The sequence below is a fragment of the Pollachius pollachius genome, assembly GCF_949987615.1.
Source record: "Pollachius pollachius genome assembly, chromosome: 5".
NCBI lineage: Eukaryota > Metazoa > Chordata > Actinopteri > Gadiformes > Gadidae > Pollachius > Pollachius pollachius.
This window is the reverse complement of record NC_136938.1, coordinates 24,832,136-24,854,174: the sequence shown is the minus strand read 5'-3', so window position 1 is coordinate 24,854,174 and position 22,039 is coordinate 24,832,136. Positions and strand designations below refer to the sequence as shown.

Below are 22,039 nucleotides of genomic sequence, written 5' to 3'. Positions count from 1 at the left end.
CACACAAACCCACTCATAAAGATACTAACCCACACGAGCATGCATACATACATGCATTCATCCACTCACACACACACACACACACACGTGTTGGGTCCTTTGGGGACGTGTTTCCTGGCTGCTTTAGTTCACATCAGCCAATCATGAGTCACAGAAATCCTCTCGGTCACGGAGCAGCCAGCAGGGCAATCAGAAGGGAGGGAGGGGGCGAGGGGGAGAGGGGGAGAGGGGAGACAGAGAACGAGAGAATGGGGGAGTGACAGGACTTAATAGTGAAAGAGGGGGGGGGGGGGGGGGGGGGGTCCAGCGAGAAGAGAGTAAGGGACTGGAATAAATAAGAGCAATAACAAGAGACACAGAGAGATCTGAAGGAGAGATCAAGGGCAGAGAGAGAGAGAGAGAGAGAGAGAGAGAGAGAGAGAGAGAGAGAGAGAGGTAGAGAGAGAGAGAGGGAGGGAGAGAGAGAGAGAGAGAGAGAGAGAGGGAGAGAGAGTGAAGGAGAAAGAGAGGAGACATAGAGAGAGGGCTAAGGGCCAGTCCTACCCTGATTCCATGGAAGCGTGGGTTGTTGTAGAAGAGTTTCATCTGCTCAGCCGGGAGTGGCCCAAGAACCTTCTGGATGGTAAAGAGCTGAGAGCACACAGAGGAGAACCAATGGGAACCTCGAAGAACCAGACATGAAGATCAACGAAGATCCATGAGAACCATGTAGAACATGAGAAACCCGGAGAAACAAAACATATAGAACCAGAACAGAAGACCCAAACAGACATGAAGAACTAGTTGGAATGGTAAGCACACAGTTCACAGAACAGAAAACAGCAATACGGTGCAGCACATGTCAGATGTTTGCTATTGTGTATAGTATCTGTATAGTACAGTACTAGTTCATTATTTACAATGGAAGAATACTACATAGTAACACAAGTGGCCCCACCCCTACACCTGCTTCTAAGGCCATGTGTCTAAGGAACCCTGTCCTAGATCTTTAAGGGACAATCATTGACACTGACACTGATTGTTCAGTTTGTAGTGCAGTCCAAATTCCCAATATTGGAGAGTTGTGTGTGTCCCCCAATATTTTTAGCAAATTATAGACCAGCTCATGCTGCATCTGTCTCGAAATCTTTCAGGGCTCAAAGCTGTCTCTATCTTTCTAATGCAACTCCAATATTAACCACTGTTTAACAAAAAGATGATGAGGCTTTTAGGGTCGGGTATAATCAGGGACAATCTCAGTTCATCCAGACAATTGCTTGTCACATGGCTGCAGCAAGATGTGTTTTTGATAAGATCTGTTCCAGAAATTGTGACCAGTGAAACGCTCCGATCCGGAATGGACATTTCAATGGAGAGCATTCTAGCGTTGATGTTTGAGGAGTTAGGGTTAGTATTTTCACTGAGCATGATTCCTTAATCTCTGATGACATATAATGCTAATTTTATGATTAGGTAATGTATATTTGTTTCATATTCCTCCTCTAGTATAAAGTCTGGTTTGTTAGACTAGGATAAAGGTATCTCCTCCTTGAAATCCATACATTGTGTAACATTGACCTTTCAGCAGTCTATCCATCACAGGAAATAAAAGAGAGCTAAAAATGCTGAAAATACATCCGTGTTGTGTGCGTGAGTCTGGTGATCCAGCACCCCCTAGTGGCCACTGTCTGAACAGGTGTAAGAGAGCCTGTGGAGGATCGCTGGGCAGGGAGCCCTGGTGGGTGGGGGGGTCTGGTTCTTCTCACTGACCTGGTCTATCTCACTCTCCCCAGGGAACAGGGGCTGGCCGTCGCTCAGCTCCCCCAGAATGCACCCCACCGACCACATGTCCACCGCCTTCCCATACGGAGCGCTGGGAGAGAGAGAGAGAGAGAGAGAGAGAGAGAGAGAGAGAGAGAGGACAATAACCTTAATTACTCATAGCCATTGGTAGGCCAACACACGGACGGACAGGCAGACAGAGACTGACTGAGTAACAGTTAGATAGATAGCAAGATAGATAGACAGACAGACAGACAGACAGACAGACAGACAGACAGACAGACAGACAGACAGACAGACAGACAGACAGACAGACAGACAGACAGACAGATAGATAGAAAGATACATACATACATACATACATACATACATACATACATACATACATACATACATACATACATACATACATACATACATACGTACATACATACATACATACATAGACAGATAGTGACCACTCAAAGTGCTTTACAATATTGTCTCCCATTCATTCACATTCATTCACCCATTCATACACTGAGTGCGGTGCAAGGTAACAAGCAGCTGGTCAGGAGCAGATAGCTCGAGGTGTCTTGCTCAGGGACTTAAATTGGTAATACAAGAACCAAAGTGATTGCAGATAACAACCATATTAATTGTAATAATAGTATGGATCTTAGTGTTCGTATTCAAGCTGAAACAGGGTGTAATCACTTATACTTCAGTGCAGATAATAACTGTATAATGCTAATGCTAGCGGTTCCAATGTGAATGCAGATAATAACATTAATCACAGCGGAGTCTGATGCCGAGGAGACGACCGTGACAGCGATGAAGACGGAGTTGAAGAGAGAGGCGCATCTTGGCCTGGAAGTGCTAACAGGAGGAGCAGGCTGAGTGTGTGTGTGTGTGTGTGTGTGCGTGCGTGTGTGTGAGTGTATGGATCAGGCCCTATTTGAACACTGCCTATGTAAACCTTCCATAGCTTCTTCTTAATCCGGATGCAGCTGGCCAGCTACAGGACACTCAGTATGGAAAGAGCAGTATAGGTGTTGACTTCCAGCCAAAAGGTTCTGGGTTCGATCCCCCACGTGCGCAGTCTCCCTGTAGGTTGTCCTTGAGCTGCCCTGACCCCTACCTGCCCTAGAATGACAGCCGCTACATTTTGCTTTGAATAAAAGCATCTGAATCATACTCCTAGTAAGATTTATGCAATTTATGCTTCATGTCACAATCAAACAATGCCAGGCTTTAACAGATCAAGACACACACACACACACTCACCCGAGCAGCAGTTCAGGAGAACGGTACCATCTTGTTGCAACATACTCAGTGTAGTTGGCGTCTGTCCCTTCTGACAGGTTACGAGCAAAGCCTGAGTCACAGAGACAAGATAGATCTTTTACTTTATAGAATATAGTAGCATGACTCGTAAAGAACAGTTCGATGTTCAAGGGAAGGAAGAAGTAACAAAAGGTTTTGCATCATAACAAAAACAACAACCGTCCTTTGCTTTCAGTTTATCGTAGACACGGCGGCTGTGTATGAGCTTTGTCAAGGTAAGTAGTGAAAGGTGTCTGATCTATGCCATTGACAGTGCAATCCGCCCTCACATCACCAGGTGAAGTGAAAGGTGTCTGATCTGTGCTATTGACAGGACAATCCCCCCTCAAGAGAGTGATTGGACTGGCACATCGTATCGATTCAGGGTTTGATGTACCACAGCAGAAATATGAATATTAATAAGTTTGTATGAATATAGCACCTTTTAAAAAGTTAAATGGTTACCAAAAAAAACAATTTATTTTTACAAAGTGCGCTAGGACAGTGATTCTCAACTGGAGGGCATTTTGAATGGCAACCAGTGCATATGTCAAAACTTGAATCTTTAGAAGAAAGTCCATGAATTAAACAATGTTTCAATGGCATTCTTACAAATGTTTCCATTGAGTTTAGCCCTAATTGTTGCAGCTTTTTGGTCGCTCTCTATATTTTAAAGTAGATGAAGGTATTGTTGATAAGTGCATTATTGGTCAATAATCATTTTAATTATTTTTTGCTGCTCCAAGAGACAATAAAGATAAGGTCCCAAAAGTGTAAAGAATATTTTTTAGGATGAGAATATTATGCATGTACTGCCAAAGCAAGCACACTTTTGTCTTTATGATACAGAAAAATAAACCATATCTCCAAATAATAGATACTGTATCATCAACAAGAGAACAACTACGTTCGCACAATACGGCAATGAAGCCTACTTTGAGCAATCATCCAATTCTGATACGGAGGTTTTTACGAGATTTTGGTATATGAGAAGAGGACTTAAATAATTAATGAAGTGTGGGTCCATTTTAAGGGTGTAGATATCACAATAAAGCCAAGGCCAGCTCTGACAGTGAATAACAACCACATCTCACTGACTCAGTACTGACATGGGTGCTATGACGACGCATAGATAGCTAAACAGCTTATAAAACTCCACCAATATGTGGAAATATCTCAATATACAATTAAACAACCAGACAATGTATTTATATAACATGCATATACGTCAACAGTGCGTGTACATCGGAACACATCATGGGGCTTTTGGTTAGCGACACTATTTGTGAACACAGCCATTTTGAGTTCACAAATTGCATTTTGCTAATGAAAACTATGTTTTGCCACGTCTCACACGAGAACCGCTACGGCAGCTTCAAACACAACAATGTCTCCCATAATAACAAATTACCTCACAATGAATTACTAAACAATGGCCAAAAGATGATTACTTCCAATACATTCCTATACTCCTATGTTTCCAAAGGGAGGCGGTCTCAGAGATGGGGCATTACTATAAGTGTGTACAGTACTATATACACGCAGCGTGTATACAGTGTGTTCTGTACATACTTTATGCCCTGTAAGTACAGTACTATATACACGCAGTGTGTATACCAGTCCCTCCAGAAAAACGCGATTATGCGATCGCATAATTCAACGCATAATCAGCTGTGGTCTGCATATTCATGCGGGGCCGCATTTTTTCAAATATGCCGCACTTTCACTGCATAAATTGCCGATTTCCGCGCAAAATATGCGGGGCTTGCATGATTTCATAATTCCCGCATTTTCGTTGCCAAAAAGTCACATATATCTTAGCAGAAAGTTGAAAAATGTTGCGTTTACGTCACACAAGAGCAGCCATTTCCCCCTGTTGCCATGGGAACGTTATGAAGTGACGTAATTACGCGACGTGAACGTCATCGAAAAGCTGCATTTTTCGCAAGTTCACGCAATTTTTGCAAGTTCCCGCAATTTCATCGCATAAAATTGCATAGAAATGCCGCATATTTCATCGCTTTTTTTTAAGAAAACGTGCCGCATAATCAAGGATTTTCAGCAATCGCAAAAAAACGCCGCATTTTTCTGGAGGGACTGGTATACAGTGTGTTCTGTACACACTTTTAAGTACAGTACTATACGCATGCAGTGTGTGTAGGAACCCAACCCTGCCGTGTGTAAGAAACCGACAGATCTCACCAAAATCACAGAGTTTGAGGACGTCCTCAGAGCTGATGAGCAGGTTCTCAGGCTTGATATCTTGGGAGGAACCAGAGACAACACGCGTAAATTCCATCACATTATATTGTTCTACTATTCTGAGCTAAATAATTCAAATATACGGATACGGATATAGGCCTAATACAGTTCACCATTATCCTCTTTTAACCACCAACTCAACATCCATAGAACAAAATAGATAAAGTATGCATGTAGGATAATCAAATAAGTACAACAACAATGACAGAAAAATAACGAAATTAAAATATTTTAATAATAATATTAACAATGATAATTATAACAATGATAATAATAGTAATACGTTTTATACTACTACTACTAATAATAAAGGGGCTATTATTTGACTCATTTTATTTTGTAGATTCCCTGATTCACTGCATGTAACTGTTATCTGTAATAACTTGTATATAATCTCAAATAAAAACTAGGGCAATCCTCTTTTGATGCTTTTATGCAAAAGAAAATGCTAGAAACTAAATCATGACCCACTATGAGCTCAGTAAACGTTGCCGTCTATATAAGTTGACTCACTTTACGTTTAAATGCTTACGCTGGTTGACAAACCTATGAAGCCAGTTCATATTTACATGTATTACGATTCATGGATTTCTGGAGGGGACCGAAACATACCTCTGTGGACAATCTCGTTCTTGTGACACCAGTGGATGGCTTTGATGAGCTGGTAGATATAGCTTCTGACCTTGTCAGGGGGCGCGCCATTGGGCAGCTCCTCTAGGAGTTCTAGCATGTTCTGGAGGAACAGAAATGTCAACATACGCATCTTAATGTCATATATAACGCAGCAGAAATGACTTGTCGCTGAGGGCACAAACGTTGAAGTTTGTTGGCTTTATGTCTGCAGGTCTGCTATGGCAACTCCATGGTCCACGCCGTACAGGCCTGCAATGTGAAAGCTGTTGGAACTGTCCACAGCTAACACATGAGACGGCTGTTAGCCAGGCTTTCCCAGGTGAGCCTAACGGAGGACAACAGTTTTACATGACCGCTTCGTCTTGAGTAGGCGGGGCCTGTACCAGCCCCGTGGAGGAACGTGCTTTGATTGGTTTGTGTATGGCCCAATGACATCGTTAACGTTCAGCCTCATCCAAACAGTTTAAAACAGCCGTAGTTAAGATTCAGAAGTGGTGAAAAAAGAGAGCCGCTAGTAGCAAGATTGCAAGCTTTTGAAATGAAACAACCCTCACAAAACTTCCCCTCCCTCTCTCCTCCCTCTTTCACTATGTTTCTCAGCCATTGAGTTGTGTTACAAAAACAAACCTGTATTGACAGGAAAGACAATTCTCCGAAACGATCAGGGAAAAGATGCCCTGATTGTTTAGAAGTGAGGCGAGAGTGGTACAAATTGACCTCGATAATTGCTCTGTCATTTCTAGCAAACTACATTCAATGATCGCTCTTAAATCTTACCAACAGCATCTTTAAAGTAAGAAGAAAACCAATGTAGTTCTTCAACCTGAATGGACGGAGCATAGGGCACTCTCTATGTTACAGTGACCCTGAGAAGATGTCTCCTAGCTGCAGCCACTCTCCAACATTGTCAAGTGCATGATGGGAAAACACACACACACAGACACACATCCACAAACACTTAACACACCCTCACATACACACACATGCACACGCAAACAGACACACACACACACGTCTACATCCTCACAAACTTACACACCCTCACTTACACACACACACACACACACACACACACACACACACACACACACATGGCCTGTCCAGATACCTTGGCAGCACAGTAGGAAATACCATTATTTAGCAGCAGTGGAGTTCAACGTGTCACGTTGCCTTGGTGATGCTATTTATGACTAAACGGACATTCTGACAGCAGGAAAACTAGACACGGTGGAATGGAGTTATTAGTCAACACTGCGGCGGCGCACACACACACACAAACACACAACCACACAGAGGATGTGAGTAATTTTAACACACTAACCGGAAGCACCCCCCCCCCCCCCCCCCCCCCTCCAACCTGACATCTCGGTTGTCAAACCAACAGGTGATGTAATTAATTAACAGGTAATTGTAATAATAAATTAACAGGTGGTGTTAATCAATGGTGCGACCCAGGGAGCAATGAGCCGTGGCGTTGGACTGCTTTGTACGTCTTCCTCCCAGTGGTCATTATCTGTCACTCACTGGCACTCTCTTGCTCCATGACAATTACTGCTGCACTAGTATCTGTACTCTGTCCCTGGTCTCTGTCCCTTAACTAGTCCCTGCACTAGTCTCTGTACTAGGCTCTTAACTCGTCCTTGTACTAGTTCCTGTACTAGTCCCTGCACTAGTCCCTGTACTAGGCTCTTATCTAGTCCTTGTACTAGTTCCTGTACTAGTTCCTGTACTAATCCCTTAACTAGTCACTGTACTAGTCCCTGTACTGTTTCCTGTACTCGTTCCTGTACTAGTCCCTTAACTAGTCACTGTACTAGTCCCTGTATTAGTCCCTGTACTAGTCCCTGTACCGTTTCCTGTACTAGCTACTGTACTCTGTTCCCGTACTCTATCTCTGTACCCTGTCCCAGTTCCATGACAATGAAGTTACAGCTGATCATTTTTGCATGCAGTATGCAGTCTACATATTTTAAAGGCGTTGGTGCCTTTGTGGAGAGACCGTGAAGAAGGATGGGAAAGTGTGTTTCACAGAACCACAGACTAACTAAAACAACAGAACCAACAGAACCAACAGAACCATCAGAATCATCAGAACCAACTGAACCAACCGACCAACAGACCAACAGACCAACCGACCAACCGACCAACTGAACCAACCGACCAACAGACCAACAGACCACAGACCAACCGACCAACCGACCAACAGACCAACTGACCAACAGACCAACAGACCAACAGACCACAGACCAACTGACCAACAGACCAACTGACCAACCGACCAACAGACCAACAGACCAACAGACCAACAGACCAACAGACCAACAGACCACAGACCAACTGACCAACAGACCAACTGACCAACCGACCGACAGACCGACAGACCGACAGATCAACAGACCAACAGACCAACCGACCAACAGACCAACAGACCAACAGACCACAGACCAACAGACCAACAGACCAACAGACCAACAGACCAACAGACCAACCGACCAACAGACCAACCGACCAACAGACCAACAGACCAACAGACCAACAGACCAACCGACCAACAGACCAACAGACCAACAGACCAACTGACCACAGACCAACAGACCAACAGACCACAGACCAACAGACCAACAGAACAAACAGAAACAGCTGAACCCACAGAACCCCGGCCAGTGAGCGTCCCTCCGCCGTTTCAGCTCACCCTCTCCACATATTCGAAGACGAGGTAGAGTTTCCCGCGGCGGCGGAAGGCCTCCTTCAGCTCCACGATGTTGTCCTGCTTCAGGGTGCGGAGCATCTTGAGCTCCCGCAGCGTTGTCTCCTTGACCTCCTCATTCTCTGTGAGAGAACACCAGGAGGGGGGGGAGTTAACGAGAAGCTGTTGAGACTATTGGGACATGTACATTTAGGGCGTTTAGCAGATGCTTTTATCCGAAGCGACTTACAATAAGTACACTTGTCAGGAGAAAGAGAAACAACAATACGTCGCTGACGGAACAGTGAGGATGTTCACCGAACCAAGCGCCAAGCACTAACAATCGCTAGGTTAACCCATTCCCCGTACACAACAATGATAGCTAGGGTAAGATGCTACACAATGCTAAGTACTATTTTTAAGTGCAAGGACGTACAACATACAGTACAATAAGTGCATAAGAGAGGTGTGTGTGTGTGTGGGGGGGCTATGCAGAGGGTCTGTGACGTTGTCGTCATCATAGTTGTCACAAAGGGCGACAAAAAACGACGACACACGTAGCAACTGTGTCTTCAAGCAAGGGGAGAGTGAAATCGACCTAAATTAATTAAAATGGAAGTTATTGAACCAAAAAACGAACTTGGTTCTATGTGTGACTTAATATTAGTTTTGACGTCACGTACTCTCATTTTGTTTTCCTGTCATTTGGGGGCACAGACCAAATTGAATCGTAGGGTAGGATTACCTGGGGCCATGATGTCGTGATTGGAATGTTTTATTTTGTAGACTTGCGGTAACTTACTTTGAACTAAAGCCTAAACAGTTTGAAGTTACATAGTGGAGCTTTGAGCGGTGTTGTCGGAATACGTTGTAGCGCTCACCTTCGCTGTCCTTGAACTTCTTGATGGCCACCAGTTCATTGGTTTCCTGTCAAGATGAGAGCAGGAGTAGACATTAGATAGATGGACGGATAGAGTGAGTCAGTGGGAGAGAGAGAGAGAGAGAGAGAGATACGCAGAGAGAGAGAGAGACAGAGAGAGAGAGAGAGATTGATTGATTGATTGATTGATTGATTGATTGATTGATGGATGGATGGATAAAAAGATGTGTGGGTCGGTGCATTGTAAGATGGGTGGATATATATATATGTATATATATATAGATAGATTTTTAGATAGATAGATAAAAGATAGAGAGAAATGGCGAAAGATTCAGTGGAATAACAGAGGAGGTGTGTGTGAGAGTGAGAGAGAATAAGAAAAAGAGAGGCAAGAGATATTGAAATGCATTTCTTGCCCACTCTAAACATAAAATATTTGCTGTGGATTCCTGCCCAAGTTTCCAGCCACTGCCAAGAGGAAAACCAAGCCAATTCACAGACACACACACACACACACACACACACACACACACACACACACACACACACAAACACACAAACACACAACACACACACAAAGGACTGTCACAAACACATATAAACACACACACACACACACAAAGACACACATACAAAGGCAAACTCTCACAAACACACACACACGCACACATCACTCACAAAGACAAACACACACACGCACACACACACACACACAGCTGAACATGCTGGCATCTTTAATATGCAATCGTGTTCCCTTCGTCTGCTTGTAGTTTGATCGACCTTGTTGGGACTTTGTCAGGTGGGTGTTCTACATTAACAACTTCCCCACTGCTGGGGATCAAATAGATTTCCGGACCAATTAACAAATAAGGAAAACATAATAATCTATTACACATAAAAAGCGGGAAAAATGTGGTTTCAGCCCAATCTATAGCCCCATCTAACAGGCTGAGGATACGTTTCATGACTGTGCTTTCTGCAGCTCCTTCTGAAGTGGTGCAGTGTTATCACGACACCTGTGGGATCGCAGGTGTGATCCCGTGCCGGGCGGAACGCTGTTTACTCAATGTGTCCTGGAACTCAGATCTGAAGACCTGAGCTCTGGCTCCGTCGCAAAGCCGCCTCTCGCGGTTGATGTTCGGGTGTCGAGTGTGTGATTGCAAAAGCGCTTTCAGCGGTCAAGTTGGCTGGGAAAAGTGCTATATAAATGCCATCCAAATGCTGTCCGTTAAAGGTTAGCTCAGCCCTTGCTTGTGTAATTACAGGGTAGTGTTACACGATAGGTTTGAGAGAACAGACACATCAGTTAACAGGATCAGATGTGCAGATGAACACTGAATGCCAGGACATCCATAAGCATTGTGGTCAGGATAGTCTAGTGGGCACAATTGGTTCTGGGTTGACTGAGTATTGACTAAATAACATTAAAGCAATAAGTGAAACTCAATAGCACTACTGGAATAGAAGTCCTGTGTTAAACCACAATGCTTTACAAATATACCACTTAGAAGGCTCAATGTTATATATTGTTTACACTTTTGCGAGGGACATTTGAAAAGACATTCTGTCCTTTAAAGAACAATACCGGTCTTTGATGAGACCGTCTTAACTGCCTCTCCTGGCGGCGCTAAAACATCAGTCACCAACATAATTTCTTAATATGTGCTGAGCTTGCCGAAGAGCATTTACTGAGAGACAGGCACGAAGGTAAACAATAGCAGTAGCACTTTCTTCTTTGTGGAAAGACGTTTTTGAAAGTACTCATATGTCAATTTGCTGGTTTTGTCCACAAACTCTGTTCTCCTTAAAGACTCACGCACTATATTGCTATTATTTATGTTTTTTGACAGGCACAAGGTACAAGGAGGTCATTTTGACAAATGATATTGGTAATGGATGTTTCAGTGAAGCCAGCAGAGGCGGTAACGATGGATTCATCGAAGTCTGGTGTTGTCCTGTGAGGCCATGTCAAGCTAGACAAGAGCAGAGTTTAATTTAAAGATATTGTTATTAGACGACTCATCAAAGTAATTAAAGCGTATTAAATAAGACATGATGTTGAACGATATTACATAACCTGATCGTATGATATTCTATCAATACAAAGACAGAATATCAGTCTCCAAACATCCCCGGGAGGGGTTAAACACGACGCGGTGTCCCCTCCTCTCCGTTGTTTGGCGTCTCTCTATGGTGTGACTGTTCCTTCACAGGCACCCTCTTCTCACTGTGGGGGTTCTGTCTGATTTGGCCGTCAACAGAGGCCGCGGTTGTAGTGGTGGTCTCGCCCTGGCCTTGCGTCACCCGTCAGAAGGGTGCGGCGCTGTGACCCCCATCGATTGATGCTGGCGCTGGAGAAGACGCTGCTATAAATAGCCCAGAGCTATATGCTAATATCCTGCTGATGGAGGCGCCTTTAAGCATGGCAGCACTGCACAAACATACTAATCCCAGGTTCAATGGTGCCTGCTTTCCATGATCATGCTCATAGTTAGTTCCCTGACATTCAATTGAGGACGAGTGGGTCCACGATTCAAAAACATTGTACGTTAAATAATTGAATGTGAACTCCGAACCTTTGTCTTGTAGTAACATGGTCTGCTGTGTTCATTGAGCAGCAGCTAGAGCCCTCCAGGGTAATGGCACAGAATCGGCCCTCAGCCTGATATCAGAGTTATCAGTACCCTGGAGGCATTTACATTCATTTTAGAATTAGCTTATCCAGGTTAAATACTATAAACTGCAAACAGGTGGAGCGTGGGAGGTTGATGGGAGTTTACCATGCCTCTTTAAGTCCTCTACCGAGTAGAGGACTTGAAAACAGTTTTGTACGTTGGCTTAAGATTGGTGAACTGATTGAGGGTCAGCTTGCTCCGACAGCTTGTTGGCAATGGGCTGGTGTTGTGCTGGGGGGGGGGGGCACGTAATGGGCCTGAGGTGGCGAGACGCTAAACAGGTGTGTTCTAAACCCTACGTGTTAATAACTAACGCAACGCAACGCAGCAATACCTGCACCCAGACGTTGAACAAGCCAGCATAGGTCCCTCTTATTCAGCACGCAGGTTACACTTTACACCGTGAAGGGTTCAGAGGTGATGCATTCATGTCAAAAGCAGAACCAAAGTAAAGGGGAGCGTTGAAGGGAGCGACACACTGGAGCACCCAGGAGGGTCTCCGTGGAGAGCTCTGCTGGCGGCGTGCAAGCCCATTTATTCCGAGGTCTCCTCTACATCCGTGCACCTCTCTTCCAGACCTCGGCATGACCCAGTTAACCACAGAATAGGTTAATATATGAATACAACTCTCTCTCTCTCTCTCACACACTTTCTATGTCTGTCTCTCGCCCTCCCTTTCTTCCCGCTTTGAGTGTATCTATCAGCTGTACCCTCACAAATTGTCCCCCTTTTTCATCTCTCTCTGACATCATCCTTACAGCCTATTTCCCTGAAATGCTTTATCTTGCTCTCTCTCTTCAGGAAAACCTCTCTCTTTCTGTCTCTATCCTTCTCTCTCTCTCTCTCTCTCTCCCGCTCTATCTCCTTCACTCTCTCCCCCTCTCCCTCTCCTTCTCTCTCTCTCTCTCTCTCACTCTCCCTCTCTCTCTCCCTCTCTCCCTCTCTCTCTCTCTCTCTCTCTCTCTCTCTCTCTCTCTCTCTCTATCTCCTTCACTCTCTCTCTCTCTCTGACACCCTTCCTCTCACTCCTCTGGCCTGTTTTTAGACAGTATAAATAACCATTCAGATTCAGGAGACCAGCTAAAGAGCTCCTACTGCTGTGTCTCTCCTTCACTCTCTCTCACACTATCTCTCTCTCTCTCTCTCTCTCTCTCTCTCACGCTCTCTCTCTCGCTCTTTCTGTCTGTCTCTCCTTCTCTCTCCCCCCTTGAGGAAATGAGTTGTTATGTAAGAGGAACACATGCCATCAATCCATTGTCAGGGACGTCCATCAATGGCAAGGTCGTGCTACATCAGAACAACAGGGAAGCACAGAGATAGCCTTGTAGCCAACGAGAGACGCATTCGCTCGCTCTCTGGAATTATGGCAATTATATATGATTACCCTTCGTGTGAGAGCAACACATCTGTTGTTTTGATTTACAGTTTTTACTTTTTATACTTCTGAGTGAATTTGCTTGACAATAACAATAATTGTTATCCTTACAAAACAATTTACAATGGTGGGATTTATTCATATGAATGTCGCCCCTGATTGTCATTTATTGTGGCTCCACCCCGTTCCGTTTATTAACTGCTACAAAACCATATATGGATCTGTATTTAACCCATTCGTATTTTAGTGCTGATCAAGATTCCTAATTTTATGTTAAGTAATATGACAAACCGAGACATTACTTAACTAACATCAAAAACTACACAACATAAATCATTAATGATTATCTCTGTTTTGAAATAATGATCCAATAATATGGTTAAACAATAAGCTGACCATACAGTTTAACAAAGGTGTATCATTTTCCAAATTTCTTCAAAAAGTTCTGTCAACCACACGCTTTTACTTTGAAAGGAACAGCTCTGTCTTTGTCACAGCAGCATTGAATTCAAACAGCTACAAATCTCCAGCACAGTGCGACTGGGTGCTCTGAAACAGAGTGGTCCTTGTAGCGCAGTGCAAGCACGTCCTACACCAGTCCTGTACTCCACCAATCACCCGGCACCGTGGCCGCCTTGCCTTGGCAGCTAGGGTCTATGCTGTCCTATTGTTTGCAGGCGGGCTGCATGGAGAAATGTTTGAAATGAAACGACACACTGGCTCAAGGAAATGAAAGTGAAAGTTGAACAAATAAGGCAGGGGTTCCAAACCTTTGTGGGCCCAGACCCCATCTGATTCCCAACCTTTTGGGATTTTCTAAATGGACTTAACCTCGGATAACTGTCACTCCAACCCGCTAACATTTAATTAAGTAAACCTGGAACAAAATATTAAACCAGTCAACTTCTTCCCTTGATCAGCGTCCTAATCCCACCGTTAATTGGGAACCAACTGATGATGTTTATCATGAGTTGGTTAACTGACTGTAATATGCTATTTAGACTTCTATGACACCTTTCAAAACTCTAATCATTACTGTTGTTTTCTATTTTGAAAACTGTGTCATTTATAATAACAAAGTTCTCTATTAAATGACCAAACGTATGATTTTATCTCACCATTTGCATTTCTGGCGACACGACAATGGCTCCCAACTCCCTAGACAATTGTTGGGAAACACTGATGCAAAGTGACATTGCGAGATGATGTAGATGTCAACTAATCACACAGGAAGTGATGTGAAATTGTTCAAAATGAAAGGAAGTGAGAAGCTAGGGGGGACAAGTTCAGCTGCAGCAGCTCTCTATAATAGTTTAATATATTTCAACATTCTCCCTCTCTCTCTATGTCGTGCGATGTCCCATATTTATTTTAAACACAAGGTAATTTATAAAAAGCATTGCAGTTCTGAAAAGCCTGTTTTGCACTGAACAGTTGAAACATACAAGTTTTAAAGGAATATGCCAACATTTCTGGATATAGGCTTTCTTTCTTAACTAGGGTTGGATTAGTGTATACATTTGAATGTGGGAACCAAAACAATAGCATGTATCACAAATCTTACTTATTCCTTTAACAGCTTTTCCTCATGCAGGTAAAGTAAATGCTGATTTCAAAAGTGAACAAGCACATGTTTCAAAACAGTTTGTTGCCAAACAATGTCAAAATGTTACTTTACTTCCTTTCTGCTCTAGGTTGCATTGCAACTTATTCAGAAAACTGTTTGTACCCTAATGTTTGTAAAAACGATCTCATACACTGTACTGCAACCGTTATATTTATAGATGTAAACAAAAAGAAAATCTGCATCAGAACAGCTTGGAACCGCTTAGAACAGGCTGGCCTAATAAACATTTCAAAGTTCCTTCCTTCTCCTGCCTACTCCTCCAACGTTGACTCCACTGATCTCCTGGCTGTCCCGCTGGCTGCTCCAGCTAGCTAGCCCTGAGGAATGTTGCCTAGCTACCAGTTCATTAGCTCCTGCACCTCTCTCTCTCTCTCTCTCTCTTTCTCTCTCTTTCTCTCTCTCTTTCACTCGCTCTCTCTCTCTCTCTCTCTCTCTCCCTCTCTCTCTTTCTCTCTCTCCCTCTCTCTCTACCTCTCTCCCTCTCTCTCTTTCTCTTTCTTTTTTCTCTCTCTTTCACTCGCTTTCTCTCTCTCTCGCGCTCTCTCTCGCGCTCTCTCTCTCTCTCTCCTTCTCTTTCTCTCTCCCTCTCTCTCTACCTCTCTCTCTCTCTTTCTCTTTCATTCGCTTTCTCTCTCTCTTTCTCTCTCTCTCTCTCTCCCTCTCTCTCCCTCTCTCTCTCTTTCTCTCTCTCTAAGGTCATGTTGTTGAATCCCACCATTTGAAACACAGTTGCTCATATTCTATATTCCCTATTTAATTAGGTTTGCTTACTAATTAGCATTTCTGTCCATGCTTCTATCCCAATCAAATTATTGTGAATTAGGATGTAATCACAGTTTTTCTCAATCGTTTAAACACGTTTTCTGAAACTATAGCTCAATTTCTCAAAACTCTAAACACAAACCTGAGAAGAGTTAATCATTTTGTCAAAACTACACAAATTCTTCTCAAAACTGTTTTTTTTCCACCAAACAGTAAACACAGCTGTCAAATTAATATCTCTTAGAGAGCATCAATTAAACACTGGTGTGATCAATTCAAAACACTTTTTCACTTTTTAAAATTGTTTAGAAATAGCTTTCTTTTTAAACCTTTTTTAACAGTGGAGTTGTGCGTAGAGTTTAGCAGTCTGGAGTGTTGTAGTTGATACATGAGCTTCAAGTTTTCAGAATTGTGTGCATAGTTCCATTTTTTGTGTGTATACAATCAAGAAAAACTGTAAGGAGTAGGTAGGGATTCAGGGATCTTGCTCAGGGAAGTCAAAAGGTAGAATGGGAACTCTGGGGTTTATCCCAGAACCTATAGTACCCTAACCTCTTCTGGACTATTCTGAAGCCTTACACCCCAATCTGTCCATTTTCTACACGATAAGGTACTTTTAGGTTGGGAGATAATTCAATAATAAATTGGGAAAGGTATCGTGCGTGCAAGGATCATTTTCAATGCTATAAATGTGTGAGGCGTTCCATACTTCTGACAGACATGAACCATAAAGGGGTTCCACCTTGGCTTGGTACTGAATGATTTAGACATGGAGAAGACCGGGCTGCCGAATGTGTGGTTTGAACGTTGGTTGGGGAAGTGGGCATGGAAGACTCAATTAGACATGGGCTTAATCCGGAAATGACATTATTAATTTGTAGGTTATTCTGAATTATTCTGTAAGGCATGTTAAGCTGCAGTTATCGAGTTCAAAACGTGCTATACAACTAAAGTGTTCGGTATAAAAAATAAAACACACAATAACTCCTTGGCACTGCTTTTAGGATCTCTATTAGATATTTGAAGTTAAGTTTACACGTTTAAAACGTCAATGTTTATGTTTGAAATTAATATTCTTATTAAAGTAAATAATTCAGAGCAAATTCCATCCTTTTGGTTATTCTCTTCATCTTACTGGGTAGCAGCTACATCTCATATGAGCTAGGTGAATCCTTTAGTTCCTGGTTACAGTACGATCTCCATTGTATCACAGCTGCTGTTACTTCTATAGTAGCATAGATTAAATTAAAATTTAAAAAAGTTGTAGTGGTAAAAGTAAAATATTTTATGAACTACAGCTCTTTTTGCTGTACTCAGTTATGTTCAGAATTTAGAAACTGGCAGCAGTTAAATCTCTAGTGATTTAAATGCCATGTTGTTCTATTAAGACAGGTGAATCAAATCAAATGGATTTCTGTGGCCGCAGAAATCCAGATATAGAGAGAGATTGAGAGAGAGAGCGAGAGAGAGAGAGATAGGTACGCTTTGAGAGAGTGAAGTGTATCCCTAGATTGACTCTTTTGTAGCCATGTAATAAGCAGGACATGCCGGTCATTATCACTCTCCATGATATCCTGACTGCAACCCCCTGTCCTATAATGGTTAAATAAAGGATTTGTTAACATTGATACTGCTGTAAAGACACTGTCTTATAGACACCGTTGTCGAAGGAGTCTACCAATACAAAAATAAATGTGCTCGGATGGGTGGCCCCGGTAGGAATTCAACCCCTAACCCTGGGAGTATTCATGCCTTGCTCTACCGCAAGACCTCACAAAGAGGTTTGTAAGGAGTAGGTAAGCGCTAGGAGTCTTGCCCAGGTGTGTACATGTCAGGAGGTAGTGTCCTGCCTCTCACTTTGTCACTTTATTCAGCCTCCCCCTCTAAAAACAAACAGCGTGATCATGTTTTATACAGCAGCCCTGGGAACACGGTTCTTACCTTATGCCGGCACTTAAGCACCACTCCATACGCCCCTGAAACCAGGGAGAGAGGGTGGGGGGGGGGGGGGGGGGGGGGAGGGAGAAAATTAGAGTGGAACAGGATCAACATTTGACGTTAGATTGAGATATGTTTATGTATTCATTATTTGGGACACAGCAGGAGGGATGTTTGCCATAACATTGGAAAGGAATGAATCAATTACTTAACGAATTCAGAAATCTATGCAGGAATGACACAGTAAACACAACCCAGCATATGGGCTTGCATATGCTCCTGCACAAACACACACACACACAAGCACACACGCACGCACACACACACAAGCACACACACACACACACACACACACACACACACACACACAGTTACTCTGTTGCTTTCTGTTTAGCACATGGTGTTCCATAAGTTCTTCATTCATATTTCAGATGCTGGCCGGCCTTTACTGTGTATACCCCCCTTCTATCCCCCCATCCAACACATGAGTGGTATATACCAGCCTAGATCCAAATCCTCAAGAACACATTTCTGATACAATGCAATGCTGATAGGGTTAATACAGCTAACCCTAAGTAAGCAGATGGCTGTTTCCAATGCCAATCACAGTGATCTGGTTTTTAAATACTTACTTTTGTCATTAATTAGAAGGGAGGGATAAGGTTTGGGATAGCATCAGGGAGACAGGAATCAAACCCAGAACCTTTCAGCTTTCAGGAGTCGAACACCCAAACCACTAGACTACCCTGCCCCCGCCCCCCTCTCCCCCCGAGTCATGTCATCCGATTTCATGACTCAATGCAAATATAGTATGGTCGGGTAGCACCTTTTCATATGCATGTGTGAATTTTATTTTAAGACGGATTATGGCTGCATATTTTCTAATGATTTCTCTACAAAAATAACAATTGCGTGTCATTTTCAAATAACTGTACACAAGGGCGTAGGAACCGGGGGGGACGGAGGGGACGTGTCCCCTCCAATATCGGAGACAGGCGCATTTGTCCCACCCTAAAATTATACCGGATCTGTCAGGTTTCCGATATGTGTCCCCCCCAATGTTAAACTCATTCCTACGCCCCTGACTGTACACATCGTTACTTATCTGACTAATGTATTAGTAGGGCTGAATAGGTAAACTACACTTGACGAGATTGACAGCTGAAATCCGTCTCTACCACCACTATTGATGTCATTAAGGGCTATCAAGGTGTGCATTAAGCAGCAGAACATGATGTTCCACCAGGGTTAAATCCATTGCAATCTCACGTAATTCCAGTCTATTGATTTCTTTCTATTTCTTCACGCTGATTTAATGGGTGGAGTCTATTCTCCCTCCTGGTTACATAGCCAAGCGAGTCACCAATTACAGCCCAATAACGTGGCCCTCACATAATGGCGTCGGTGCAGCATTTCAGACCTAACAGCGATTCAGACTCCGAGAAAGTACAATCTACACACAACAGGGATTTAGACGACATCCCCTACAATCCTGCGTTTTTCCAACAATATCCAACAAATGTATCGGCTGTCTTTGAGATTAATATTAATATACTTTCTCTTTTGATTTTCCTGAGAAGGAATTGGGGAGGTGTGTAGTTGATACATCGCCGACGCTCTGTGATATGGCTTGGTTATTTTATGATTTATGTTTTTAGATCCTGTTGTCCATAACTTTAATAGTGATAGTGTCTAAGCTTCAAAGCATCTCTAAGCCATATTCTAACACTACTTCTGTCTATACACTAACACTAGCACGTCAGCCTGTGCACTGTTTACTGTACATCATGTTCCCCATTGATTTGGTTTTTAATTGTTTAAAACAAAGTTCTCCATTCCCCCTGATGCTCAGTTACACCCAGGGGACCCGCAGCAATGCCTTTCATTATCTTCAAGTGTTTAAGTTGCTGGGAGGAAGTCCTGACTAGGTAGATTCTGGGTAAGCAGACCATGGTTAAGTGTAAATGTGCTTATCTCCACCAACGCCATGAATAAAACATCCCTTCATGTCTTTCCTACGACGAGAGCACTTTTCCCCTCCCCCCATGCTGATGCTAGAATGGTAATGTTAAAGATAACCTTTTGTTCTTGAAGAGTAGCCAAATAAAGAAATAATTAACGAGATGAATAAAAGATAAATACAAATGTGTGTTTGTTTGTTTGGTTTAGTATTTAGTTTGTTGTCTGGTTTTGTCTTTCGTTTGTTGCCTGGTTTTGTCTTTAGCTTGTTGTGTGGTTTTGTCTAGCTTGTTGCCTGGTTTTGTCTTTAGGTTGTTGTCGGGTTTTGTCTAGCTTGTTGTCTGGTTTTGTCTTTAGTTTGTTGTCTGGTTTTGTCTTTAGTTTGTTGTCTGGTTTTGTCTTTAGCTTGTGTGGTTTTGCCTTTAGCTTGTTGTCTGGTTTTGTCTTTAGTTTGTTGTCTGCTTTGTCTAGCTTGTTGTCTGGTTTTGGTCTTTAGCTTGTTGTCTGGTTGCATGAATTCTAAAAGTTAAAATGAAAACATTCTGACTCAGCGACTTTCTTCTGGCCTAGGAGTGGTTTGAACGTTGGTGTGACTGGGCTCAGCTACACACGAGCTTGGGTGACTGGGGAGTCAAGATGACTGGGTAGGAGATGGATACTAGCCGAGCTTGAAAAGCTCATTCCCACCTGTTGTCTTATACTACATGTCATTCTCCCCCTTTCTCAAATAATTTCCCTGTCCCTCTTCACTGTCCAGTCAATAAATGCACAAAAAGCCCATAAAATAAATTGGTCCATAAAAAATGTAATCTTCCATCCATTATTCATCATAGAGATGGTTATTGCAAAACAGCATCTATAAACTGTCTGCCCACTCCCTAAAAGCGCATCCCGGCAATTATCAATTCCACTTAAAACGACCATATACAGCTTACAGACCACATGCCCATATTTGGTTATCAGACCTAAATAATATTTGACCACACATGATCAAGAGACCTACAGAATATGACCATCTATGGTTAAGAGACTTGCATTATATGACCATATATGGTAACGAGACTTGCATTATATGACCATATATGGTTACGAGACTTACAGTATATCGCCTTATAGGGTTATGAAACCAGAGTATATCACGATGCATGGTTGAGATACCTATTTGGTTAGATAAGGTTAAGAGAGCTAAATGACCATATATTTAAGAAACCTACAGTACATGACCATATAGGGTTAGGATACATATATGTCTGTATAAGGCTAAGGGAACTATATGGTTCAAGACAGGCAAAAGACAGTGTTTTGAGGATGAATGCAATTTGTTTGTTTGGTTCAACTGTGGGATAACATAGGTTGACAGCAGAACATAGACAGTGGGCCGCTGGGGAGGTCAGACCTGGTATGGTAGGGGACACAACATATGGCTAGCAGTCTGTCCAACGAAGCATCAGAGTGGGGTCCAGGGTTTGTTCCGCAAGTTTCTAGGAACAAGGGGCCTGGGGCCACGGCTACGACAAGGGCCACGCTTGTCGGTACATCAGACCTTTAATCACTGTGTTTGTTTTAAGGCGAAGCCGCGCACCGACCTGACAACCACCGAAACACACCAACATCCGGCCCCGTGGGCCAGATCTGTCGGTGCTTGTCGGTGGTTAACAAATATGCCGTATTGCCATCTGTCGGCGCGCTATGCATCGGCCCACACTCTACAGCCGGGTTATGGTATTTGCCGGGCACACCACCTGTTCCAAAGGGAGCCACACCACCCATCCACCCCCACACAAACACGCACACGCACTCATTGTTGTTAACTTCCAGGGTAAAAGGGTAAGCCACCCACCTTCCCCGACGATGCCAAGGACCTCAAACTTATTCATCACATCACAGGGGGGGGGGGTCTCGTCCAGCGGGGGGTAATGAGCGGCTCCGTCCGGGCAACGCACACGACAACGGCCCCCGATTGGTCAACACACCCGCCCACGCCGCAGGCCGGCGTCCAGGAGAGGAGGTACGGCCGTCGCAGCCTCAGCCCGTCCCATCGCCACCTCCACCATGCTCCTGTACACCAGCTCCTCCTCGGCTCTTGTTCTTCTCCAGTTCTTCTCGAGCCCTTGCGTTTGTTCCTTGCGGTTCTCGTGTCGGTTTTCCTCGCCGTCCGTCCGCTGTGTGTCTGCCA

General features: G+C 43.4%; 1 protein-coding gene across 1 annotated transcript in view; it reads right to left on the bottom strand.

Annotated features, from left to right (window-relative positions):
• Positions 1-21,743, bottom strand: part of cdkl5 (cyclin dependent kinase like 5) — a 34,398-nt gene extending 12,655 nt beyond the window's left edge. Inside the window, exons 1-9 of the mRNA XM_079736111.1 lie at positions 21,704-21,743; positions 17,908-17,942; positions 9,529-9,574; positions 8,654-8,790; positions 5,941-6,061; positions 5,269-5,328; positions 3,028-3,118; positions 1,750-1,852; positions 544-630 (exon numbers count right to left, since the gene is read on the bottom strand). Coding sequence (XP_079592237.1) covers positions 544-630; positions 1,750-1,852; positions 3,028-3,118; positions 5,269-5,328; positions 5,941-6,061; positions 8,654-8,790; positions 9,529-9,574; positions 17,908-17,942; positions 21,704-21,740 — 717 coding nt within the window. The 5' untranslated portion in view covers positions 21,741-21,743. The remainder of the gene's footprint in view (positions 1-543; positions 631-1,749; positions 1,853-3,027; positions 3,119-5,268; positions 5,329-5,940; positions 6,062-8,653; positions 8,791-9,528; positions 9,575-17,907; positions 17,943-21,703) is intronic.
• Positions 21,744-22,039: the final 296 nt, after the last annotated feature.